Source organism: Grus americana, chromosome 16, assembly GCF_028858705.1.
Source record: "Grus americana isolate bGruAme1 chromosome 16, bGruAme1.mat, whole genome shotgun sequence".
NCBI classification, from domain to species: Eukaryota; Metazoa; Chordata; class Aves; order Gruiformes; family Gruidae; genus Grus; species Grus americana.
In genome coordinates this window covers 16,021,912-16,049,153 of record NC_072867.1, presented here as the reverse complement: position 1 = coordinate 16,049,153, position 27,242 = coordinate 16,021,912, and the positions used below count along the sequence as shown (strand labels likewise).

The 27,242-nt window shown below is 42.1% G+C and overlaps 1 protein-coding gene across 2 annotated transcripts; it reads left to right on the top strand.

Annotated features, from left to right (window-relative positions):
- Window positions 1-157: 157 nt before the first annotated feature.
- On the top strand, window positions 158-26,894 carry SVOP (SV2 related protein). 2 transcript variants are annotated; one of them, XM_054843869.1, is made up of 16 exons: window positions 159-867; window positions 4,927-5,087; window positions 6,682-6,767; window positions 7,850-7,948; window positions 9,986-10,057; window positions 10,283-10,407; window positions 13,068-13,131; window positions 14,410-14,535; window positions 15,575-15,703; window positions 17,186-17,259; window positions 17,582-17,658; window positions 18,777-18,884; window positions 20,380-20,491; window positions 21,754-21,835; window positions 22,067-22,156; window positions 22,864-26,894. In XM_054843869.1, exons 1-16 carry the CDS (start codon window positions 833-835, stop codon window positions 23,068-23,070), a joined length of 1,647 nt encoding a protein of 548 aa, XP_054699844.1. In that variant the 5' UTR covers window positions 159-832; the 3' UTR covers window positions 23,071-26,894. The 2 variants fall into 2 exon arrangements, with proteins under 2 accessions (XP_054699845.1, XP_054699844.1); XM_054843870.1 differs by lacking the exon at window positions 14,410-14,535 and having other exon boundaries at window positions 158-867.
- Window positions 26,895-27,242: the final 348 nt, after the last annotated feature.

Genomic DNA, 27,242 nt, shown 5'->3' with positions numbered 1-27,242 from the left:
CCTCTTCATTTTCTCCTGCAGACCTTTCTCCACGAAGGAGTCTTCTGTAAATGCTGGCGTATGCCCAAACAGGCTGCCTCTTCCAGTTGAAGGAGAAGGCCGACAGGGATGAATGTGCCGGGGTGATGGTGTATTTTTTTCAGGTAAGTGACTGAGGTTTTTTACAAACTACTGTCATTCTACATCCAAGCAGTGCATGCCCAGAAACCCACCAGGTCACTACAGAGATCACGTACAGGAACTTCCTTTGGGTTCCTGAAGCATTCGCTGTAATAATGTAATTTTCTGCAAAGCCCCTCGCCAAAATTCAGCGGTTCTGCCGCTCCACGGGCTGGTGTCGTGTTCCCCAGAAGACCCTTTGCTCTCTTGGGAGCAGAGGCATCTAAACCAGCTCGGCTTGGCTTTCCTTCGCGCTGTCTCCATCCTGTCCATTCATTTTCTCCTCGGCTGTGACACTCCCCGAGGCTGCACGGCGCCTGGACTGCTCATCGGACGCTGGTCCCCGAGGGGACAGGGACCGGCGGTGACACGGGAACTGAGCCCCGGCCCGCCTGGCAGGCAGCACCCCAGAGCAGGGACGGGAAGGGGAGGGAGCCGCTGGCCGCCGGGACGCGGCCGCCCCGCCGCCTCTGCCCGCCCCGCCGAGCCGTGCTGTGCCGAACCGAACCGAGCAGAGCCGAACCGAGCAGAGCTGAGCCATTCCCGTGCCGCTCGGTGCGGGGTACCGGCCGTCACCGGAGCTGTCCAGCCGCCCGCACCCGCCCGCCCGCAGCTCCAGCCATCCCCGCCATGCGAGAGCGATGAGAGCAGCTCCTCCAGACGCAGCCTGGCAATGGAGGATGATTTATTCCAGCTGAGACAGCTGCCGTGAGTAGCACCGATAGGGGAGCAGGGATGCGCAGGATTTCTTCTCAACGGGCTGCAGGGATATTGTGAATCCTGGTGATTTTTAAGGGAATTATTTCTAGGAAGTGGCTTAGGCCCCGGGAAGCAGGCCATTTTCCTTGTATAGCTGCCTGGGTTCAGCATCCTGGGGGCATACAGGGATCCGTTTGTTATATAAATTCACTCAATTTTTATTTTTCTGCATGAACTTGATGGGGTTGAAGTAAGGAGGGGTGGAATAAAACTGTGGAAGTGCCAAAAGATTGCTTGAGAGGAAACATTACTATTGCATTTGCAAGGTGGATTGCATCTGTAAATAACGTTGTGCTAGGGAGGGCATCTTCCTCGGTTTCCTCCTTCATGCTGCAAACTGATTGCAGATCAGAACCTTTTTTGCAAAGGTGTGTTTGCAGTGAATATCATCGATATTTGCTAACTGTATGTTGCTGCACAAGGAAAATGCTGGTATTTGTGAGGAACTCCTTGATGTTGGGATGTGGTTGCTGGATCTGTGCAAAAAGGGGATAAAAGCATTGCTGCCTTTTAACACCAGTATTTCCTTTCCTTTTCATGAATGCAAAATGTTTCCTTTAAAAACAAGTGCGTTTCTCCTAATACTCCATTATCAAGTGCTTTGAAACAGATTCCTATTTATAAATCATTGACTCTGCAAGGCAGGGAATGAATGCTTAAAGTTGATTTTAAATATTAATGATCTCATGTCAATGACAGAGCAAACTGTCCCATAACATTTCTAATAAGTTGGGAAAATGGACATGAACTCCAGTTATGTTAAATGCTTAGTTTGGATGCATTCAGCTTGTCAGTAAAAAGAATAAGACATTATTTCATTAGGCCATTTTTCCCAATCTTTTTTTATTTAAAAAAAAAAAACAAAACACAGAAAAATCTTCTAAAGTACCTTTCAATGTAGATGTAATTGGACTTATTCGGTGCTGCGAGATCTTGCAAACAAATGCAGCTCACTGAGATGTCTCAACTGCAAAGAATTTTTCAAGTATGAAAGAGTAAATATCACTGTGTGGTTTTTTCCTCATTTGTGTCAATTTGTTTCATAGGTTCCTAAGGGATAAACATAGTTTTTTATTTCCTATGATGAGGAATGTGGCCAGACAGCTCTCTACTCAGATTGCCATTGAAGTACTTACAATTTTCAGATCAGTCACTGCCTTTGTATAGCGTCTGGAGCCCTCGTCTCCAAAATGGTCAGTTCTGAAAGTCTACTTCAACAAATATTACAAAATAAGAAACAGTAATACAGGGGGTTTGTGATCCTTTAAAGTCAGGAAGGTTTTTATTGGCATGTTTGTTTTGCCTGTGGCTTACTAGGACACTGAACAGTTACCAGCAGAGGTTGTATGAGTGATTTTCAGTCACAATCCCATGATGTAACGGCACTTCAGACCTCCTGAAATCCAGGGAAAAGGTGTCCATATACTTCAATGAACTTTGCACTAGGCTTTGAGACTGCTGAAGTTATAGTAATAGTCCTGCTTTAAAAAAATACAAATATAAAAGTTTACTTCCTGTACAGTTAAACCAGGTGCTTGTAAAGCTTTTGCAAATAAGATATGAATGGTACTTTTGTATTAATTGCCCTTTGTAACAAAGAAGTCATCTCATGGGCATACCAGTTTCAGTGTTTGTTTGCTGAGAGTATGTATTTTGTAGCTCATATGAGGATTACATCTTCAGTGACAATTTTAATGCGAGAGTGATAATTAATTGTGTTTGTCCTACAGGGTCAGCAAAAGAAAATTCAAACCAAGATAGTTGTACTGAGCTTAAAAAACTAGTCAGATGATTAAGATAATTTAAAATTGAGTTTCTCTATCAAACTAAATATGAACCTGAATTCACACGAGTTTCATTGTTTTGTTTGTCTTTTCTCATAACTGAGTGAAGGATCCTCTGCATACCCCAAATAAGAATGTGAGATAAACCTTAATTTCACTGCAGTCAGTGTAGTTTTCTTGCTCATTTCAAAGAGGCCTGGGGTTATGTTCTGTGTTCTTATGTTTAAGATCTTCAAATGTTATCTTAGAAAATGAAATTTGTGACACTCTCTTTTGTCTGCGAAGACATAAAGGCCAGAGAAAAGCTTTTGGTTTCCTGCTGCAGACAAGAGCATTACTAAAGTAGTACAAGGGATATTTACCCCATATGGATCTTGGAATGCCCTGTCTACCCGAAAAAAAATCCCAAAACATCTCAACAGCCTGCAAAGCAGGGTGTCCTGGAGATGAGTGATACCCTCACAAAATGGTCACTGTATTTCTCTCTCTCCAAGTTGCTGCCAGAACATCATTAGTGAATACGTGCCATTCCCCAGATGGGATGTGGTCAGGGAAATAATATGTGTGCCAGGACCATGAGGAAAAAAAAACGAAAATGCTTTGTATCCCTCTGCTTTATGTTTTCACCACAGTGAAATCCTGAGCTGGACTGAACGGCTGGTTGTGGCCAGGACTCCTCTCTTTGTAAAAAAAACCCTGGGTGACTGAGATGTTCATTCCTCCATCCTTTTGTCCACCACTGGATGAAAATCTGTTTACAGGAGTTTGTAGTAGCTCGCCCATCACTTTGCCCTTCTGTTAAGAATTGATTGTGTCATCAGCACTTGTACCAGAAAATAAGAGTTGATATCTTGCCAAATATGAAAAGTCTTTCAGATCACCTTTAGAAATGTCATACATGCATGTCACTTTGCTGCAGCTGCAGCTGGCAAGGATGCTGATAGTTTCGTTTTGCTGACCCTTAAACCAAAGGATTAAACTGAAATCCAGGAGGCTCTCTGCTAATCTTTATTGTAGAATTAAAATGTTCAGGTATTGGAAGTCAGAAGAGGTAGTAGCAAGACTAATTTAATCTATTTCCAAAAAACTATTTCCAAGAAATTGTCAGTTGCGAAGGTGAAAAAGTTATTCTGATGTCGCAGGTAAAGTTGAATATGGTAGATCTGTTTCAACATCATTGTTTGGTTACAGGAAACTTAACTGATGGAAAACAGACCTCCTCTGTATACCTGAAGCATTGCACAAAATCAGTCTAACCAAAACATGAAAGTTGTGTCAACTTAGCAAAGTTCTGTTTTGGTGTCTTATTCTCTCCATGGCCTTGCTGCAGAGATGAGATGATTATCTCTGAGCCAGAAGGGATGTAAAATAACAGACAGTTGCGAGCATGGCACTCATGTGACGCTCATCATCTCATATGCCAGACAGGTACACTCTTCAGCCTTGACTTGAACTTAATGAAAAAAGAAGTATCCTTTGATTCACTTTCTTATTCTGTCCCACCTCATTACCTAAGAGATTCAAAAAATGCACAGATGAACGAAGTATTGGAAATCAAATAGTGTCTTAAAATACAGGTATTTAATTAATTAAATACTTCTGTTTAAGACAAGAGATGAAAACAATCATATCTATAGTCACACAATCATCACCGTAATGGAAAAAAATCAGTCCATTCACTGAATTATCTTATGAATCCTACTTCACTAAGTAGTGGTTAAAAATCTGACAAATTTCAGGACTTCCAATTCTCCTAAGACACAGATCATCCTTTCAAAAGCAATGTGGAAAATTGAATTTGGGTTCTTCCTACAGGACAAAGCACCTGAAATTCAATGACACAGCTATGTCTAATTCACAATAAATGTCTAGGTAGAGAAAACATGGCTATCATTAAATATATATCATATCATCTTATTTTTACAACCAGTGTATTTTTATAGCGTTATATGTTAGCATGATAACATCCTCTTTGTACAGAAATGACAACTGTATCACATAGAAATGTACCTCTGCAGTTTTACCAAAGCCAGTAGCAGCCAACAGGATACCGTATCTAAAAGCAGATACCAATAAAAGTCCCAGCGTTCTCTGAATGTGGAGACAGGAGAGTGGGGAGAAACCTGGCTGCTGTTTGACCAAATCGGGCTTCAAGACTAACCAAAGACAGCTTTGACCTCGAAAAGATCCACCAAAGTATTCATCCTTGTTTCTGTATTCTTAGGGTGGTCAAGTTTCGCCGCACTGGGGAAAGTTCAAGGTCAGATGAGGATGTCATTTCAGGAGAACATGAAATTCAGATTGAGGGTGTTCGGACAGAGCTAGAGCCTGTTGAGCTAGAGGATGGAGCTGCAGTGCCAAAAGAATTTGCCAACCCAACTGATGGTGAGTAGGTTTCTTGTTTTCCTGTAAGGAGAAAGGTTTGGCCTCTTCATTTCAGTCACATGGCAACTAGGCTGAATACATCAGGTGTAGAGAAGTTAAAGATCCCCGGATAAAAGGCGGAAACAATAACACAGGCAAATTATGTTACACCTGAAAATCATGATTTAGTTACCTTGTTCTTTGAGGGATGTTTTATGTGTTTGATTTTATATTACCAGTAATAAACCCTTTTAAGGAGTTGTGTATCCAGTGGTCACCACCTATTTCATACAGAAGGTTTGACTTAGTTTCTTTTAGAACCGATCAGTGCTCCTAAAACATCACCAAGTTTACTGGAGCAGTTACACGTGGCTCACCTTCAAGGCTGAGCATGAAGCCTCTGCAGTGTTCCTCTCTCCTGCTTGCCTAGAGGGCAAGAGGGACAGAATGAACGTACATCCCAGCCTCCGCTTTCTGCCTAGCAGAGAAGTGCCGACTGCCCTGAGGGCAACACTGATTTAGAAAATACAAGAAGTGTTGTTTTTGTCTTAGCACAAGGCATACTAAAATTCTGCAGGATGGCTATTTTCCCAGGGACTTAGTTATTAACATATTGATGCAATAGGACGCCAGAATACCATGGTGTGAGCTCAGTGAGTTTCTCAAAATACTCGGTGCATGAGTGCCAGCCTGCAGATATATGTAGAATTTCAGTTGGCACATTGCCCAAAAAAGTGCGAGTGATGCACCAACCCAATACGCTGCGTTTCAGTGCCATCACATCGAATGCCTGGGTTGAAGTCACAAGCTGAGGTCTTATGACATCTCTGCTTCGTTTTATCAGTTAGATTTTGTTTGATTTCCTTTTGGTTTGTGTTTTTCTGTCTTTTGCTTTGGGAGGATGTCAAACTCCTAGCTGGATAAAGCTTTTCTGTGGCGAATGTACTTTTTAAACTGCCGGAAGTGTTAAAACTTTGAGGCTTAAATCAATTTAAACAACTTGAATATCAAAATGTATTTTTGTTGCATTTTTCATTTTGCACTTGAGCAAAGGAATTTGAGATAGCTTCTTCAGATAGAACAAAATAACGAGGTCATGATGATGTGGGGGAAGCAAGAACCATCATCATTTTTAACAAAAGTGTGTTTTACGATACATGTGTCTTGGACAAATTCTTGATTCAAAATAATTGCAGTTTGACTCTCCATGCAATAAAATATTCTTCTGCAGTTTCCATAGTAGTGCTATGTGCTGTGGAACAGCTCATATCCTTCTCATCAGAGGAAGCTGCAGTTCAGTGGCTGGTGGAGTCACTCCCAGGAGTAACAGGCTGAACATGTGCTGGAGTCATTGGTGCTATGCTGATTTTCTTCTATGTGAATAAAATATTCTAGGAATATTGAGAATTATTTTGGCTTTAGCACAGTTCCTGAAGAACACAGATATTTTCCTGATTAGGAAATGTCTAAAAGCTAAGTAGCTCTTTGTTATATATTTAGGTCCCAGTAGATTACCCAGTTAATAAATAGTTGTATTCACAGAAAATGCTGCCTCAAGGGATGGCTCTTACTAGGAAAGGAATACACTTCTGCACTAGAATTGTTTTCTTTCCAGATACTTTCATGGTGGAAGATGCGGTGGAAGCCATTGGATTTGGAAAGTTCCAGTGGAAGCTCTCTGTTATTACTGGATTAGCATGGGCAAGTAATTGTTATCGAGGTCAATTGCATGATCATCAGTTAGAGAATCGCAGGGATGTCAGATAATGTCACCGTTCTTGGTAGACAAAAAGTCTCCAAACAGATAACTGTACAATAAAGAAGGAATTTTACGTGAAATTCTAAAATGACAGCTGGACTCAAACTTGTTATGTGGGGGTAATGAATAACTGATTGATTTCTCTCTCTCTGAAGTTGTTACAAATCAGGGTTTGAAAAATCATTTTGATTCTCTACTTCAAATGCTAGTTTCAAATGGAAAGGGTACTAGGCTATTCCTACAGAAGCAGATCTCAGTTTTCATGCAGCGGTTTTACCACATTCATCCCATTAGCTACAATCTGTTTTCTGTATTAGTCAGTATTATTGTCATCTCAGTTTCAGGTGAACAGCAACCCAGTACTTGTAGTTTTAACCTTAATATCAAGAACAGAAAGACAGGCTTTGTTTTCACTTTTCTGCTATTTCTGAAGCACTGTATGTTACATCTACTGTGGTATATTTTAGGATAATGATATCTGGAGCCTCTATTTATTGACTATCGTCTACGTATAAGGTTAAAATTTGCCATGGTTTAGATTCTAAGTCAGTAGTGGAATTTGATCTACAAATGATCTATCAATATATTTGATACAAATCCAGAAGTAGTGTATAAGGGAGAAAGGGAATAAGTTATAAGGCAATAGCCAGTTCTGACTGAATCTGTGTGTAAAGGAGTTGAAAGCTCATCGCTGTAATATGCAATATGAAAGTGAATGACTGACCAGACAAGCCACCTCAAAATCACCCACCCTAACTTTCGATTTGGCTCTTTAAATCCTCTCTGCCAGTGTTACTAAACATTAAGACAACCAGAAATTAGTTTAAAAGTGTACCTGTTGCTTTTTTTCTCTACACTGTGTACACCCATTGTACCTTGCAAACATAACTGCTTTGTTTCACCTACAGGGTGAGAATGACACAGAGCAGAAACAAGGTTAATTTTAAGAAGGTATATTACTGACTGCTATGTCAATCTAATTTTCAGGCAGTTATTTATTTTTGTTTCTTTTTTACCCTTCTAGATGGCAGATGCTATGGAAATGATGATTTTAAGTATCCTAGCTCCTCAGCTTCATTGTGAGTGGCGATTACCAAGCTGGCAGGTTGCATTGCTCACATCGGTAGGAAAAATAACTGACAGCTCCTGTATTCTGTAAGGTTTTTCCACTCATTGTGATTCAGATTTTATGCTTTGTATCCCAAAGTTAAATCTCTTCAAGGCCTTTGCAGATTGCCTTTGGTTCAGAAGAATATAGGAATCTTCTTTTAAAAGCCGGAGCTTGAAGAAATGAAACTCAGTGAGAACTGAGGAAGTTTTGCAAGTTTCAGGTTCAAAGTTTCCAGGAAAATATATGAATTGACTCAGACTCATCCTAAAATTCAAACCATTTGATTATTTGAAAAAAAAAGGATTGGTAGATTTTGACTCTCTTTCTTGAAAGTCTTTCTGTCTCATCACATTTAAGCTCACTTGTACATAGACAGACCGGGACCCATGAGAGAGAACAAGCGATCACTCTGAGGTGGATCATCCAGTGATCTTGGCAAGCAGAGCTCTTATAACACCAGCTCTAAATGTGGTGCTATGATGTTGGAAACATGCAATGCCTTTAGGGATAAGAAAACTAGTTTTTGGACCCTTCTCTCAGCATATGCCCCTGTTGTATGGCATGCACTTTAACTCAACATTTCTTTTTCCTTTAGCTTTTGATGCCATTTATGCTGTTGTGTAAATTGGTCAAAATGCTCAGTAGATTTAAATCAGTTAAGATCATGTCCCTTCCTGTACCTTGATGCAGCCAGCCCATCTGAAGGAGGGTCTTGTTCCTTCTTTCAGCTCAGCAGAATTTTATTCTTGGTGAGCAAAACCAGGAGGAGGGGTCAGTGGACATGAGACAAAAGCTTTGACAAACAGAACTGCTTCTTACCCTATTTATTGCTTGAGTATGCACTTCTTTCTCAGACAAAATTCCTGTGGTTTTAATGCACTGTTTGGGGAAACATGCTTGGGTTTTGCCATTACCTTCACTGAGCAGGATTTCATTTCTCTATCTACAAAATAAACTATACTTTTTGGTGTCACCTCTGAAAAGGGTACGATATATTTTCCTTGATACCCCAGTCTTTTTTTCCAGACTTTTCTAAAGTTGTAAGATCTAATCTTATCTCCATTCAAATCTGAGCCAACCTGTTGAGAATGGCAAGAGAAGACTGGAGGTGAGCTGGCTGAGAAGTACGGCACAGCGCTGGGCTCCCAGAACAGCTCTGTCTTGCAGATCTCAAGCAACACTGATTAGCTTTTATTCATGAATATGTTCATTGGAACTGGGGACCTCAGCATCTTCCAGGGTTTGACTCACAATGTGTGTAATGCCAGGGAGCACATTCCAGTGTCAGACTGGTTTGTCACTGGATGGATCTTGTAATTGCAAAGCTGACTTGAAGGCTGCCTACTTGCTTCCCCTCTCCAAGCCAGGCATTTGCTCCTGTCTCTGCTTGCCTGTCCCCTCAGGAATGCTAATGAAACTCTCAGTGGTGCCTTGCTGTGAAGCAAATGGAAGATTTTTTTTGTGGGTTATGAAAACCCTTCAGCAAAAACCTCCAACCCAGAAACGAGACAGTGATTTCCATTTAGTGGCAAATTGTGCTCTCCAGTCATTTCTTATTATTAATTTTCTTCCATTTATAAAAAGCTCAAAAATGTTCAGCACTGGTCTAATTCAGTAGTTCGCACATTAGCAGGGTGAGGTGATGACAGGTAGCCTGGCAGAGATTTGGTTTATGTATGTTGCATTTAGATTCCTGACCTCAACAAAAGCAAGGCAGCTACTGGAAATGGGCCCACCACTGGAAGAAGCTGAGAGACCTTGGCTTGAACAGTCTGCTGACACCCATCCCCATTCCTGCGCAATAGCAAATTCCCTTTCGAACCAATGGAAGTGAAGTTAGTGACTTTTGAAAAATCCCACTATATGAATAATTATTTTCTATAGTCTCTACTGCAAAAGAACTATACCAGAACACCTGGACTTTTTTGCTCTATTGTTAGAGCCAAAATTTTCTAGTTTCACCATGAAGTTGTGTTCTCTTTGCTGTCATATGGAAATTTTCGCTTGTTTTGTTGTTAAGGGGAAGATTTTTTTTCTGGTGTTTCACAGGTGGTGTTTGTGGGAATGATGTCCAGCTCCACCCTCTGGGGAAACATTTCAGACCAGTATGGGAGAAAAACAGTAAGTCTTCAGCTCCTACTAGAATATATTCTAATATTTCTACAGTGTGAATGTTTCAGTGCATGATATACACAAATGTCATAGTCCACATGTATGAAGCAGAATTAAGCAGAGCCAGAATTGACCTCCCATGAAATAAAAGGAGTTTGAAGCTCTACTTTACATTTTGTTAATTTGTGTTACAGCAGAGACTTTCTTTTCCTCGTGCTTGTTTGTTAAATACAGGGCCTAAAGATCAGCGTGTTATGGACGCTCTATTACGGGATCCTCAGTGGTTTTGCACCAGTGTATAGCTGGATCTTGGTGCTGAGAGGCCTGGTGGGCTTTGGGATTGGAGGAGTGCCTCAGTCGTAAGTAAATATTCACAAGTCCAAACTTTCTCTTTTCTATTTATTTTTCAAAAAACAGTTATGTCAAATTGAAGACACACCTCTGTTCAGTTGATCCAAACCCATTTTTCTCCAAGTATTTTGGAACTAATATGTTAATCTCTGAGAAGGCTTTGAAGGTACCCGATACATCACACATCTGAATCAGATTTACAATGACTTCTAAGTGAACAAGCTGGGTACCTAAATGTAATATGTTATGATGTGCCTTAAGTCCTTTTAAGCTTCTCTCATTCCCTCAGGTAAACTGTGGTGAAAAAGAGAGACCCGAAGCACCCACCTAGAAGCGGGTAAAACACAGCAGAGAGCATTTGTAGCTGTGCCTAAACACTGCACTGCTAGATTGTGTTGGCAGAGTCCATAAGGGATGGCAAGGCGTTGTTGTGAGACAGGTCATGACCTAAACACTAGCATGTAGAGGTAGAGTTGAGCCCTGACTCATGGTGTTTACAAAACTGCAGATTATTGCACAATCAGAGCCTGAACTTTCATGTCTGAACCTGAGCTGGAATTCCAAAACCACACATCCCAAACCTGGAGCACTGAAAATATCTTGATGGCTCAGACACATTTCTAATAAGATATTTCTCTATCACTGTGTCATTCCATTCACTGAAGAGGAGGATCTAGAGATTTGCCATCTGGAATAAATAACTCTGCTCTAGGCTTTTAATTATAAATGTAAAGAGAAGAGTACAGCCATTCTCTCTCTGTGTAGTCTTTTATCCTTATTAATAATTGATATTTTGCCCCATGGAGGTGCTATTTTGGAGTAATCAGAGTCTCACTTTGATTGATGGCTCATAGACTTCTTCACAAGGCAAGTCGATATCCTGTCTTTTCTATTGCCATACCCAGATAAAAGATTCAGAGCTGAGACGGAACATCATAGTATTATTAATTTTCTTTTACTGGTCTCCTGCCCACCTTTAGAAGCTGCACAAAACCGTAACGTGTAAAATAGGAGAGTCCTTAGCCTGCTGTGTATTAACCAACAGTGAGGCAGTTTCTGCCATGCAGTTCCAGCTGAGCACAACTGGAATGAGGCAGGAGAACCGCAAAGACAAAGCATCAGAGTTAATCATGCCTTGTACTGCAAACACATATTAATGATGTTGCACAGAGCCCCAGTGGAGCAGCTACAGCACAGCCAGTGCCATTTTACAGAGGGGCGGGTGATGCACAAAGGCTACGTGATTTCATGAGAGACAAAGAAGAGCCAGTTACAGATCTCAGAGTGGATTCCATCGCTGCTGAGTCTGTTTCTTGTTCTAACTATCATAGTGATTCCTTTGACAGAGGACTAAGTATGTATGAAGGAGAAGTAGCTCCTTTCTGATATCCTTAAGTAGGCTGTGTAACTTTGGATGTGAGTGGCTGAATTTCAATGGCATGAGTATCTTTATAATTGTAGTAGTGTATTCTATAGTAGGTATGAGAGAGTTTTTTAAGAAAGGTGCTATTAAAAAGAAAGCATCCATCAATAATAAATTAACTGACTATATCAGATATCCCTCTGTCTATACATATATAGGAGCTGCACCGGAGAAGCTGTGGCCTCCTCTGGGACTTTTCTGCGAGATATGATGTAACACTGAGTATGACTATTCACTTACAGTGCCAACATCCAGACTTGCTCTTCAGAAAGCAGTTCTGTACAGCATTAGTCGGCTCCTGTTTTCTGCTGCGATGTGTAGGGGACTGCTCTGCATTTCATGACATGTGATTTTACTTCCTTTTCCTCTTAATCACTGATTTAATATAATATTGTGTGTAACTTTGTACATCGATGAATTGAGTTCTGGGAAGCTACTCAGAGATCAATCTACCACTTGTCAATCTGTAGGAGTTTCGTCACAAACATCAAAGAAAGCCTAAGGAGTTTAGAGGCAGAAACAGGACGAGTCAATGGAATGTGAACAGAGTAGGAGCAAAGAACAAGTAGTCTTACCAGAGTGTTTGACGAAGAGGAGAGCGCCTTGTCTGGCTGCTGACCCTTGCATTCATCCTCAGGAAATACTCACAGAGAAGCTGTACCACTACTCTTTGGCACAGTCATAAAACACAGACTCTTGCAGAGTTAGATGATTTCTTTTTGAATTCCCACAATAAAAGAATGCAAATTATTTTATACCAGTAACAGAATCAGACCTTGAAAGTATTCACCTCTTGGAGAACTGAAACCTGGCAGAGTAGACCAATGTGAAATTCTCTGAGCCAGTTTTTAAAGCCCTGAAGAAATACTTTACCCAGCAAGAGTTTGTGTTGAATGCTGATGGGCCACACTGAGAAGAAAAGGCATAATGCCTGTCCCAGACCAGAGCAGGGTTGTGAAAACATATGCATCAAGAACTGCTACATGTAGTGAACAACTATAGGGTTACAAATTCACATGAACAGAGCAAATTCTGTCCTCCATTGCAATGATGAACTAAAGGGGTTTTGTTCTGATGCAGAAAGGGGAGTCTGAACCAGTGTCCACAGTCTTGCTGACTCTGAGGGCTAGGCAGGGGTTTGTGTTACCACTATGGGTTTGGCAGTTTTAATAAAAGGCAAACGGAATGTTTGAACCTTTCTCATTGTGCTAACGTGGCATTTTTCTCAATGTTCACTCTTTACAGGGTAACCTTATATGCTGAATTCCTTCCAATGAAAGCCAGAGCAAAATGCATTTTATTAATAGAGGTGAGCAGTGTAGCTATGCATACTGGTCCCAAGAGGGACAAATTCTGCTGTTGGTTACATCCATTCAATCTGACTGACTAGAAATCTCACATGTAGCTGCAGTCAGATCTGGATTGTCCAAGTCAGTGTGGAGCTGAGGTTCCCCCCATACAGCAGTACTAGTACCATACATCAGGTCCAAAAGCAGCACAAAGCATTCATGTAATGCTCCACTCTTTTTGTCACATCTGCCTTTTTCCAAATTAACTTGCATCCGGTGCTGCATAAGTTACTGCTCTTAGCACGGGTGGGGTGGGGGGGCATTTGGGTGTCACCTAATTTCATCATGAAATTAATCTACAACTCCGTAATGGATAGTGCAGAACTGACTGTTCGGTAAATGCAGGGCTAAATTCAGTTCCCCAGTCAATCCAAATGTATCAAAGTCACAGAGAGCAGAATTTTGCCCTATAAATAATTTATGGCAAAATTCGCAGCCCTTTAATGGATGGTTGAAGGGTGAGAGAACAGTACTATTGTCTGCATCAGCCACTTTGGAAGGACCATCCTTATGGAAAACCTCACCAAATTGAAACAGCTTCTCAATGCAAAACCAGTCTTCTAAGATAACTGCTGGCTAGTCCTACATTCAGCTGATTAATCTTTTGCAAATAGAGTTCAGTAGACGAATTGATCCTTTCTGTGTCCCTTTTGTTCTGCCACAGTTTGGCTGCCTCTGGGCAACTCTGGGTTAGAAATATATTCTGAGCGTTAAATAACGAGTTAAGTGGATTCAGAATCTAAAGGAGAATAATCCTGCATGGGTAGGATATGCAAGAGGATGCCGGCTCCATTATTTGCTAAGAAGGTATCAATTCCTTCTTTCATCTACAGGCCAGACCCTGTGGCTTTAGTAGCTTGGGTTTGGTAAAGGAAACAACATAAATATCATGGTGGTAGCTGGCACTAATACTCAGACAGATACATTAATGGTCATTTTGCTTAAGAAACACCATGCGATGAGTCTAGTCGTTATGAGAAGCTACCTACAGTTAAACGTCTGTGTCTAGAGAAAGTTGATGCTAGGTTTTCCAAACTGAACATTTTAGCTTCTGCAACATTTAAGCAAATCCCCTTAAAACGTCCGGGCTCTATTTCCATATGTGGTGCATATCTGAAATGTCTCTGGCATTCCTCTCTCCAGCTGTCCCTAGAGACCACATCTTGGAATGTTACAGAGAAGGAGGCCTTAGGAGCACTCTTATTCTCATTCGTGACTGTTTCTTTTCCCTTTGGCAGGTCTTTTGGGCCATTGGGACTGTGTTTGAAGTCCTTCTAGCAGTGTTGGTGATGCCCACTCTTGGCTGGCGATGGCTTCTCATTCTTTCTGCCCTCCCGCTTTTGCTCTTCGCTGTCCTGTGTTTTGTAGGTATTCTCTCAAAGACAAATGTATGTTCCATCAATCTACCACTTCTCTGCCTGATTCTGTAACCTGATTGAAGGAAATTGTGCCAGTTTTGAGCTCTCTGTTGGTGTCGTCTTTGGAACATCTGAAATAATGACAAAAATGCTGTTGTTTCAACAGGGTGCTAGTAAAAACATTCCAGTGAGAGCCATGTTTATGTGACTGTAATTGCTGGAGGACAATGGTGAGCTGGAATTTTGTGAAACCAAATCAGGCCTGGAAATCTCTCCAGCTTAATGACTTTGTTTCAACTAAGCTCAGTGGAATCAACATTTTATTAAAAGCTGTTGCTATTCCCCTGATTGCTCTTTAGATTTTTTAAATTATTTTGTCAAAACCATAACTTTTATAATAACCGTCCACTTAAAAAATCCACCCAAATCAGGGGTCAAATCTGCATAGTGCAGGTCAGATTCTAAAATAAGACATATATGAGATAAAGCTGAGCTTCAGTGCATGATTAGGTGATATATTTGCCAATCACTCGGTCTTCTCAAAGATATACGTCCTTCTCAGGTTGCTTAGCAGCTCATGTTATTCCTTAGTCCCTGACATTGTTTTTCAGAAACACCTCCGGTTATACAGGTGCTAACATGCTTGTTTTTAAAAGAAGCTTAAAAATGCAAATTTTGGAATGCCTAGAGCATCTTGTTATCTGCCCTGGATGCTTTGCCTTTCTACTGAGAAGGTATAATGTAAAGAACCTGCAAAAATACCTGACATTTCTCAAGAATAAACCCAAGGTGACAGAAGGGAAAGATTTTAGACTGGACTTCTGACTTCATGGTGAAAGTGGGGTTTTGCAGTTTCTTAAACCCTGCTTTTGGCAGAAAGATGGTTCTCTGAATTGTCAAAGATTAGTTCTGTAATCCTTTCTTATGTGAGCAGTCTGCTGGAGTTGCTGAGATTTCCCGTTGTAAGCCCACAAAGAAAACCCCCAGTTTGTTCATTGCTGTGGTTTTGACATCACTGTGCATGTGATCTGCTTTGCTCTCTTAGTGGCTGCCAGAAAGTGCCAGGTATGATGTATTATCTGGAAATCAAGAAAAAGCAATTGCCACCTTAAAGCGGATAGCAACAGAAAATGGAGCTCCAATGCCTTTGGGAAAATTAATTATTTCCAGACAGGTATGTACACATAACAGGCACATTAATAACGTGGGATACAAAGAAACTGCTACATTCATATGTATTTTTATAAGCAAATAATCAAAGTTAAGTTTAATTTTAATGTCTCAACCAGTAATAAAAAGATGAGAGGTGATCATTTATAGAATCATAGAATGGTTTGAGTTGGAAGGGACCTCAAAGATCACCTAGTTCCAACTCCCCTGCCATGGGCAGGGACACCTTCCGCTAGCCCAGGTTGCCCAAAGCCTCATTATGCCTTATTCACAGTGAGGAAGAGTTAGTTTCTCTTTTTTATTTACATGAAAATCCTGAAAGTGAAAAGTGCCTTTACAGTGGGCATTAATGTTATTTAACTTCACTCTAAGACCCTGTTATTAAAGAAAATCAAACCTCGAGGCTACCGAAGAACTCACATCAGAACTCATGAGACAAGATGTCATTTGACTCATTAACTGTATCTAATTTTTAATCTAATCTTGATTTTCTGGAGTGGGAAAGCTGCAAGCTCCTATTCTGTCCTAATGCGTGGAGTAATTCAGGCTGTTAGTTCAGAGCTGTACATTACTGTATGAATTGATTTGGATTTTTTTCCATTTCAGCTTTATACAGCCAACTTTTCAGCACCCCTGTCAACATATAAAGCAGCTCTGCATTTACAGAACAAAGAGCAGGCTTTTCTTATAAAAGCAAGTTACAATTTAGCCAGCAAGGAGGGACAGCAGAGTGAGACCTGCAGATTTGAACAACAGCAAAACTGTAAAGCTAGGCAGGAGCCTGTTGGTAATGACAGTGTCTTAGTGATCAGAGATGGAGGTTTGATTTTCTAAGGTCTGAGCAGTGAGGCTTTGAGCTCTCCTGCCTTTCCCAAATGCTTGGCTCAGTCAGGGTAATTTTGATGGGCTGTTCAGGAACACTTTCCAAGTTTTGGATGGTTTTGCTTTCAGCATGGGGTGGGAAAGTACTTTTCCTTAACCACAAGATTATGGGCTGAGCCCTCCACTTGTTCTCTCTAATAACTGCTCAGTTTAAAAGGGGTTTGCTTGTAGGAGGGCTGCTTGTAGTTCCTCAGTGCCTTACCCTAGATCAGAAGCCCTGAGGGGCTGCTCTAATTTGCAGGAGCTGGCTGTGGGCCACATGAACCATATGCCATATGCAAAGTTCTGCTCTCCCCCTTTCCAGCCCCACCTTGTTCCGACAGATTCGCACCTTCCTTGTGGAGGAGTAGTGTGCCTTGCGCATGAGCTGTTTATGATAACGTTATGCTCCTAGAGAATTCCCCTTAGCACAGGAATTCTTTGCTTGGATCCCAGCTCCAGCGTCCCTCCTGCCACCTGAAGAGCCCTCAGCTGAAACCAAACACTCATCCTGAGATACCCTGAGTACCCAGTACTGTGTATTGTATTCTCCTTGCCCCTCTGCATCCTCCAGTCCAGGACCAGTGAGTGCCCTGATCGTCTGACTTCTGCTTGTTTTCAACAGGAAGACCGAGGAAAAATGAGGGACCTTTTTACACCCCATTTTAGATGGACCACATTGTTACTCTGGTTTATATGGTAAGAGGAAATATAAATGGCTCAGTGCCAGCACAGTTCTAAATGGGTTTTAATGGAGGTATTTTACAGTATCACTAAAATACAGCAACTTCCTCCTAAAAAAACCCCTAACAACCCAGCCTGTATCGATTTGTAATTTATTAAACCACCCAATCACTAGCATTCTCAGTCTAATTGCCCTTTCATTTTCTAAATGCTGATGGGAAATAGCTTTGAGGTAGCACTTAGTGGAAGTCCTCACACAGTGGGTTCAATTTTGATTCATGTTGTTTACTATAGGTTTGACCAGCTGAAATTTCCTCTCTCATTTTCTTCCTTGCAGGTTTTCCAATGCTTTTTCATATTATGGGTTAGTTTTATTAACTACAGAGTTCTTCCAAGCAGGAGATGTCTGCAGCTGTGAGTACTAGTCCATCTCTTCTTTTTTAAAAATGCCCTATTAAGTGGTGGAATATCTTTTATTAAATCACTTTCTGCTGTTAGTTTGGAAAGGACTGTGGCTGCCAGCCTGAATTTTAAGGCATCCACTTAAAAGGTTACTTATTTTAAACATTTTTGATAGACTGTTCCTTGTTTCCTGCACAATGCAGAGAGGGCCTGTGGTGTCCCTGAGCCCAAAATGTAAAACAGCAGGACAACCTTCAAGGGAGACCTGTTAGAAAACGTGTCTGTTCTTCTTGAGAAAAAAGTGATTGAATAAATGTGAGTTTGCAGATTTGGCAGGCCTAATTAGTTCTGAGACAGAGATAACTGCTGTGGAGCTCCCAGGTTCTCAAGATGTGAAGACCTACTGAGAAAAGAGATAATGCTGGGAAACCATCACCTTTTTTTTTTTTTCCCTTCAGGTTTTTGTCTAAAAAAAAGTGCTTTGACTGCATTAAGAAGAGGCTTAAAAAGTTTGATTCCCCAGGGGAGGCATGATTGTATTCAGAACACTTATATATAATTAGTGAAAACTGTCTGATAGTTGGAAAATTACAGAAAGAGGATGGGTAGTATTGGAAGAAGACACAGATCCCAGGCTTGTACAAGAGTGTACTAGCTATTTGAGAGGTCTAACTCTGATTAGGCTCCACAAAGGAGCATGCATCCTTTAAAAATACTTGTTTTCACAAAGACGCAGTATTCTTCAGTCTTCTCAAAGTATGGTTGAAGTGTTAGTATCCCAATTTATGTAAGGAGGAACTGAATCACCGATGTTAATTCTGCTCACTGCCATGAGCTCTGGACTGAAAAATAACTAAGCCTTTGTAGCTGATAAGCAAGTGTAAGTTTTCATTCTGATAGTGATGGTTGCAGAGGTAAGACATCCTGCCACAGATAAGATTATAAACTGTTCAGTTCCAGGTGTATCTTCGAGGTAGGACATACCTGCTATGCAGCAGGGTCTTTTCAGTACATCCCTTCTATCAGTGTCAGCGGTAAGAGTGATACAGGCATAGCAAGAGTGAAGGAAGGCAAGCAAAGAAGAGATTACTTAAAATATATTAATTTTTTTTCTCTTTTTACTCCCACAGTATCCAGTAGAAGGAAAGAAGTTAAAGCAAAGTGCAGCCTGACTTGTGAGTATCTGACAGAGGAAGACTACACTGATCTGCTCTGGACAACCCTGTCAGAATTCCCTGGTAAGTGGCAATAAGAAGCACCAATTCTTCACTGCCAGTGGCTCGGTGTGGTTGGAATGGGCTCTGGTACAAGCAACAAAACGGGCTCTTCTGCCTGGCTTTGTGCCAATGTATTTCCCTCAGCACTGGAGCTCCTTGCTTGGACAGCTTGATGTCCACAGTACACACAATAGCTGTAGGTTTCTTCACTGCCCATGTGATCTCCACAGATAAAATCACTAGTAATTGCTTTGTGAAGCTATAATGGCCTATCTGACTGTGGATTCTATCCAAGCAACGTATTAGGCATTCAGAGGAAGAGTAACAATTAAATCAAAGGGGCAGAATCACTTGAACTTTTATCCATAAATGACTTTCCGGAACTATTTTGAAAGGATAGTGGGTATAGTGAATCAATGGAGAACTTGCTCCCTGAAGCTCTGTGTCCAGCCTCAGTCACGATATTCAGTCAATTTCAGAGAATTTCAGTGAACAGTCTGACATAGAACAAGCATAGTTCACGTGTAATAGCTGTTGTTTCTTCAGATGTAAAAGATGATCTCTCAGGATTAATCTGTTTGAAATAATACTGTGAGGCAGTGGTCAGGTTATTTTCACTGTTCTAGATTATAGTTTCAGGGACAAATGCTCAAAGAGAAGCCATTGAATTGGTGAAAAGTTGTAAGTCTATGACTGATAAATATGCATAGTCGCTACCTAATGGGAGCACCGTCCTGCACATTAGTCACTCTGGGAAGGATGTCAGTGTAAGTGGACAGAAAAGAGAGTACGTACTCTTGGACTGATGCTATCGCTGAAAGGACTATTTGATCCTGACACATACTACCTCAGGATACCTCCAAATATGACACCAGCAAGTCTGATGTTTGAATAATCCCCACACTGGCTGTATGTCTGGTTTTAAAAGGATCTGGAAAAGCTGCATAAGAGAGAATACACTTAGACTTACAGAGCTCAATCTATTTCCTTTATCAAAGAGCAGGTGAGAAATAATTCGATGGTAGTATATAAATAACACAATCGAAAGAAAATACTGAGTTCTAAAGAGCCCTTAAATCTAGCAGTGGGAAGATCAGCAGGGAACAATGGTCAGAAGCTGAACAAAAGGTATTCCAATGAAACACAAGGCAGGCATTTTCAGCGTTCACATTGGTACCCACTGCAATAGTCAGTGGTTAACAGATGTCAGCGTTGATTGCTCGCTCCTCCGTCAGCGTGTAGCCCTGAGTGTGTGGGCATGTGGGTGTGTGGACCAGTGGGGCTGTGAACATGGAGCAAGCCTCACCAGCTGGGACACAGAGTTTCTGTTTTCATGTGGCACTGATAGCTGGGGCAATCCTTTCTGCACCCCTGCCTGATGCCTCTGCCAGCACAGTATTTTAAACAAAGAGAGAACAACATTTTAAATCTAAACAAGCCAGCCTACGTTAAAAGCTAGCTGCTGCAGGCTCCACCTTTGCTCAGTTCCCAACAGCCAACTTGTCTCCTTCTACAGGTGTGTTAGTAACACTATGGATTATTGATCGGATAGGCCGCAAGAAAACCATGGCCCTGTCCTTTTTTGTCTTCTCATTTTGCAGTCTTCTGCTGTTTCTCTGCGTTGGAAGGTAAGTGAAACACAGTGAACACTGGTATGGCTGATGCATCCACATTCTCTCTGGATTATGGCAGGAGAACTGGAAGTGTGGTTTGAAAAGCCATGAGATGGTTGTGCTCAGCTGGAGAAAGAATTAAGGATGATGTTAGGTTTTCTCACCAGAGTTTGGAAGGAAACTTAAAGAAGCAGGACGGGAGAAATCCTTCACTGTAATCTTGCAGACAGAGCAGTCCAAAGGGGAAAATAAGAGCTTATGTCTGAGTAGGAGGTGACCATTGGACAATTTTTAAATCAGATCTGATGTCTTGAGCCTGGGTAGCTGATTCATGTACTGTTCCCTTTCGTTGCCCGTTTCCCCAGGCTGACTGTACCAGGGCAGTGCTTCACAACCAAGCCCATTCTCTGCCTCCCATTCAGCCGCTCTGATTGCTTCCCTTGTCATGGGCTCTCGGTGGTGTAAGTGCTATCGCACGATTACATGAGAAGCAATAGACACAGACTGGCACAATCTCCAGGTTGTGTACAGCACGGCTGGTGGAGCTTGACATTGGCATTGCAAATACATGGGGCCCGCATTCCAAAAGAACTTGGGTTCACATTTTTGTATTGTTCGGCATCTGTCCTTCATGCAGATTTTCCAAAGAACAAGTCAGTTGGCAGCTCTGCCCTTGAATCTTCACGGTGCCAAATTTCCAGCTGAGCTCTGGGAGTCTGCCTCTGACTGCATCTGGCCTTCACACCACACACGTGCAGCAATGTCTGTACCTGGGGCTGACGAACAACCTAACAGCCAGAGCAGAGCTCTCTGAATTTAAACCTTTTTGGGCACCCTGCAAAACCTTGTAGTACAGCAACCTTGTAATAAGAAGCCTTACAAAGTTGCACATATCCAGGTGGTATGTAGGTTCATGTCTTTTAAACAGGAAAGCTGCACTCTCATTTCCTTCTCGTGTGTGCCGGTTTTTTGTTAGCACCATTCATAATGTGGAGTATATTTTTCTTATTCAGATGAGCTTAGACATTTGGTGCTTATTTCAGTAGGCCACAGCTGTCGGTTAGAATGAATACACTTAGAAAACTGATGTGATTGTGGGAATGCAGATTGTTTGGCATCGTTGGTATAGTAAAGGTCCAGAAAAAATACAAACGTTTCATTAAAACACAAAAGAAATCGTTCTAACGATTTAGCATTTTTATTGCACTTGCCTCCAAGTTAAACAAACAGATTGTACAGAACCATCCCAAACACTGCTCTCCTTTTTATTCTCACAGAAATGTTCTTACTGTGCTGCTCTTCATTGCAAGAGCTTTTATTTCAGGAGGATTTCAGGCTGCTTATGTTTACACTCCTGAGGTAAGGAGGTTGTTTTTGTCATGAGAGTATTTAAGGGGAGTGAGAACATGGTGGGAAAGTAATTTTTATGACCTCTTCACAATGGACCTTACCCCAGATATGAGTTGATGATCTCATTGTCGTTGTCCAACAGAACTTGCTGTAGTACCACTTATTAATTTTCATTGATTTAGGAGACTGGAGGGAAGAGAACTTCCCACTAGCGTTAATGGGCTGGTGCTTTGTTCACAGGTTTATCCAACAGCCACGCGTGCTTTGGGCCTGGGAACATGCAGTGGAATGGCTAGAGTGGGAGCGCTCATAACCCCGTTCATTGCACAGGTAAAATCCCTTCTTCTGAGACTGAGGGCACAGGAAGGTGATGGAGAACCTGCTTTTCTGCTGTAAGGGCCAAAGCAAGGCAATCTCTGCATGAGGTGTTGAAGGAGCATTGTTGCTGCCAGTTCCTTGAGGAGGGTTCAGGCTCACCTCTGAATTTACCTCTTATTCCAGAGCTCCATATGTTGGGGAATAAATAACCAAGAAGCAGGCTGCTGGATGGGTGTGAGGGCGCCTTGGAAGCTGCTACCTGAGATGGGATTTGTGAGAGGCAGGGAGTTTCTCTGCGTGGCGCAATGTCACCTTTCTCTTGAGATCCCAGGCTGAGATCCTGGAGGATACAAACCTTCAGGGTATGTGGAAAGAGCTAGACAGAGAGGTTGTGGGAGCCAGGCTCTGCAGGGACAGGACTCAGAAGGAAGACTGTGTCAGAAGCAGTGGCTCTGCAGAGGGCTAGGCAGAAAACCTGTGACTTGCTTAAGTCCTGTCTAATAGATAAGGACAGCAGCACCTCGTGGCACCTGCAATCCAGACTGTTTTGTCAGTGTTGAATAGTCTCAGCATTCAGGAAAGAAAGTGTGCAGCAGTGCAAGTTAAACATTTTTTCCAATACTGTAATCAACATTTTTACTACTACATTAGTATCTGTATTTCTTTCTGTGATAAGGCCCAGGGATACTGTTTTGTATTTTCTGCCCTTTTTTCTGCAGGTGATGTTGGAATCTTCAGTCTATTTAACTCTGGTGGTTTACAGCGGATGTTGCCTGCTGGCCGCTGTGGCTTCCTGCTTCTTGCCCATTGAAACAAAAGGTCGTGGCTTACAGGAGTCCAGCCACCGAGAATGGGGACAGGAGATGGTTGGAAGAGGATCTCACTCCCCAGGGGTCACCAGGTCAAACTCTGGATCACAGGAATGATGGGACATGAAAACCTGCTGAAAAAATGAATGATACAAGCAAGATCTCTTTCACAAAAAAATCCACGCCTGAAGCATAGAAAGCTGACCATACCATCACTGCCAATGTCATGTGTCAAACTGCAGGAGCCTTTGGGTTAAACCAAAGCAAATCGTGTCTCTGCTGCTCTTTGCTCACCCTCATAAAAACTTTACTTCTGTCTTGAGAGGCATTTGATCCAGATATCATCTGAAGTTTAGCAGGAAGGGTTTTTCTTAAGTCTGTTGTGCTTGCATGGTCAGCTATTCAGCTTAAAATGTCCCGTGTCAAGCAAATAGCTAACTGAATGCAACTCAGTATAAGCTGTAATTTAAATAATGTACTCTTGATGCCTAAAAACAAAAGATCAGTATTTATTGTGTACCTGGCATAGCACACAGTGGATTCCATACACTACAGAATAGGTTTTATGAATTAGATGCCTGCCTTGCACTTTTTAGCCATCAACAACAACGACAAAACGCGATAACGGCGAACCAGCCAATGCTTTCTGGTTCGCTTGCTTGTGGGTTCTGTTCCTTGAGAATTAGCAGGCACTGATTGCTTGGGAACCATTTTCTGAATGTTTCTCCCATCCAAGGCAGGTAGTTTGAGCGAGTGAGGAGTGGTAGTTATTGCAGAGATGGAAATCCTCGTGGTTTGGAGCAGAATTTGACTTCTCTAACATTGCCAGAAACATTGAGCACTCTGTCTGTTGCTTGGTGAAGACTGCTTCAGCTGTACTGGTGTCTCTTTGTGTGTGGAGATGCACGCTGTGGTTTTCTGCATGGGTCCAGGTATGTTTCTGCTCCATTTGCCTACGTATGTTCTCGCGGTGGTGTAGCTGAAACCCTTGATAAAAAAGCCTCAGTCTGAACAGCTGCGTGTAGCGGTTTGGATGGAGCTGCTTTCAAGTGTCTCCCAACAGAAGCTGGGCTCCTGACAGCTGGGCAGAACCTTTCGGTAGCTGCTGATTGTCCATTGACTCTAACGTCAAGCTGGTGACAAAGGAATGTAGCTGGCATCATGCCGTAAATGAACATGGGATAAAAAGAAAAGAATCATGGGAAGAGCCAAACTGCATCATCCTTAGGTGAGGAACTTCACTCCTTCGGATGTCGCTCCTCGAGGTCGATGATTCTGCTCTTGTCAGAGAATGTAGCAGAGTTCAGGTGAGGATAAGTTTGTCTTGTTTGTCAGAAACGTGTCGCTATGCAGGAAGGCCGATTTCAGAGTCTGTGGATGTGCAGTGAGGAAATGCAAAAGGAAGCTGAGACACGTCTCACCCGTGTCTCAGTTTATTTTCAGGATTCCAGACTATGGAACACACAACCAAATATGAGAAGGACTAAATGCTAATTACTAGGCTGCGGGAAGCAATACATTTTTATAGTATGCGTGGTCAGTTGTCTCACGTAAACATAGGTAAGCGTGCAACAAATTTTTGCACGGTAGAATATTTTAGGTGTTCTGGGAACCAGGCCCCGTTTCTGTGGGGCACGGACAGGTCACTGAGTCCATGTTTGGGTGCAATACAGATGAACACTGTTGGGGTTCAGCTTTCACTTAGGGTTTTACAGCACTGTAGTGCGATATAATGCTCCAAGATATGTTAGGCTGTTTGTTTATAGCACTGGAGGAAAACTAGAAGTGGATAATTCCTTAAAGACACTGAGGAAACTCAGACTAATAAAAAAAGGCCAAAGAGGTTATTGATATTCTGCGTGTGGGTGTCTTCTGCTGAGAAAAGTTGAAGTTTGACAAGACACCAAAGTGTCTGTCCCTTCATTTACCACTCGACGATGGTGGCTGCAGTGAAAGACTCCAGAAGCGGTTGGTCTGAACAGGCAAACTTTCCTTTTCACAGTAGTGCAAAAATGCAGTTCAGCTCACAGGGGATCCCTCTCTAGATGCGGCTGACGACACAGAAGCACGCTGTCTGTTCCAACGGCTGTTGCTGCATGCTGGTTTGGTTATTTCTCTCTGTCTCTGCCATTTCTGTATCCTCTGTGCTCAGTCTCCAGGAAGTTCAAGTTCCAGTCGATCCCCGGTTAACAGGCAGGGCTCTCACGGCGCTGACAACCAGTGCAAATAACTTGTTTTCATCTCCTTCTGTCAGGCCGTAGTTGGCTAACTGTCCCGAAGGCACCGTGGAACTGGGGTAGCTCGGTGCTGCTCAGAGTAGAGATAGGTGGGCTCGTTCCCCTTGGAGTCTCCCTCCGACGTGCAAGAGGTGGACAGGACGTTGGCAGTGAGGAGCAGTTCCTGGATGGGTTTAGATCCAATACTAGACCACGCGTATGACCAGCAAGCTAGCAAACCTGCTTTGCCTTCGCACGGGACGGACTGTTAACCCTTTAGTGGCAGTTCTGACTGCCATCCTCTTCCTCCTGCCCGTTCGGGCACTTGAGAGTGTGCCATCCACACCTGACGAGGGCACAGCCCGAAGCGCACGCGTCTCCGGCCACGTGGCCTTGCAGTTAGCTGTGTTTGCAGTTAGGTGTGCGCCCCAAAGCTGGGTGGCCTCTAGGAGAATTCAGCCGAGTGTAAGCCTGCGTTAGAGGTGAGGAAGAATATAAAGTGCATGGCATCCACGGCCTGAAAGAATGCCACCTTACAGCCTAGCTGCTAAGTTTGTTTGCCTGTTATTAAGCGCCTTTGGTTAAAATTCTGCTTTCCCGGTGTTAATGTTCACATATCACTTTGTTTTCTTGAGTCAATATTCAACAGTTTTAAAGGACTGCATCGCAGTGGTCTTCAGAGCGTGCATTCAGAGAGCTGTAGGTGAAGTAGAGGTATCTCATAAATTTGCACATGTGTATAACTTCAGATAAAATACTTCCCAGGTCAAGATCTATAGGTAATGCGAAACCTTTTGATGCTGTTGAGTAGTTCAGTTTTAACCTGTGACATTTACAGTATTAAAAAAAAAAAAGGAAGGCATTTTTGCTTTTCACTTTTTATGAATTCTGCATTGAAAATGTATATAATGATGTAAATGCCAAGACTGGTCCTGCTGAGACAACTTTGTACTCTGGGTCTTTGATTTAAAGACAGCGATGGCTACAGCGTGATCCAAAGCTCCGTGGAGCCTGGGCGAATCTCCCACGGACATTCGTGGGCTTTGGATCAGCTGAACAGAGGCAGACAGGCAGGAGCCCGCCGCAGCCGATCCCACCGCACGGGGCCTCTTGGGCCCCAGAGAAACTGGAGTTCAGGTTTTGCAGGTCCTTGCACATTATTAATAATGGAAGGACATTTTAGATTGTTCACTGAAAAACTGAAGAACATTTGGGTTGATACACAACAGCCTATAAATAATCACAAGTCATATTTTGTTAATATGGCAACACCATTGATGTATATAATAAGCTTCCAAAGATTGTTTTACACACTGTCGAGTATTTTTCACTGATGAAGGAATTAATATAGCTCGTTCATTTAAGACAATAAAGTGAGATAATTTTGAATTAAAATCGAGAGCAAACAGAATTGTGGGATTCAGAGATTTGCTAACTGTCCAATATATTAATGGGCAAAGCTGGTGTGGGAAAAAAGAATTCTCCAAGTGTGCTTTGATGGAATGATTTATTATTCCTAAATGCTTGCTGAAAGAACATTGAATGTTTTCCTGTGTTTGAATGTACAGTTTCTAAGCTGGATACATTTTAATGTTTAAAAACTTTGTGTATATCAAGCTTGTTGTAAAATACTCCTTCTGTTCCTATGTTACTGATGCAACATTGGATGGTTTAATTCCACACTAGATATTTTACGTTAAACAAATAAATAGTTTTTTTCAGTAAGAATGCTTTTGGCTGTTCTGTGGGACTTTTCCGAAGGGTCAGTACCTTTACCCCTTTTTTGTCAGAGATTGGAGACACATGCTGCTGTGGGGACCCAGCTGGGTACGCGAGGGCTCGGCACTTTGCAGATCTCACTCATTTTTTGTGTGTGTTGTGCATTTGGACATAAAGAAGAGCCACAGGATTCATGTTCACGTTATAAGTAACCTCATAGATAACTACAGCGACAAATTTTTAAAATTACCTTAAGATCTTCAGTTGCCTTTTGCATTTCATTCAGTCTGGACAATAAAACCCCGGCAGTTTTGCTGCTTGCCTGTGGGTAATCTCCAGCAGTGCCTTCAGTGC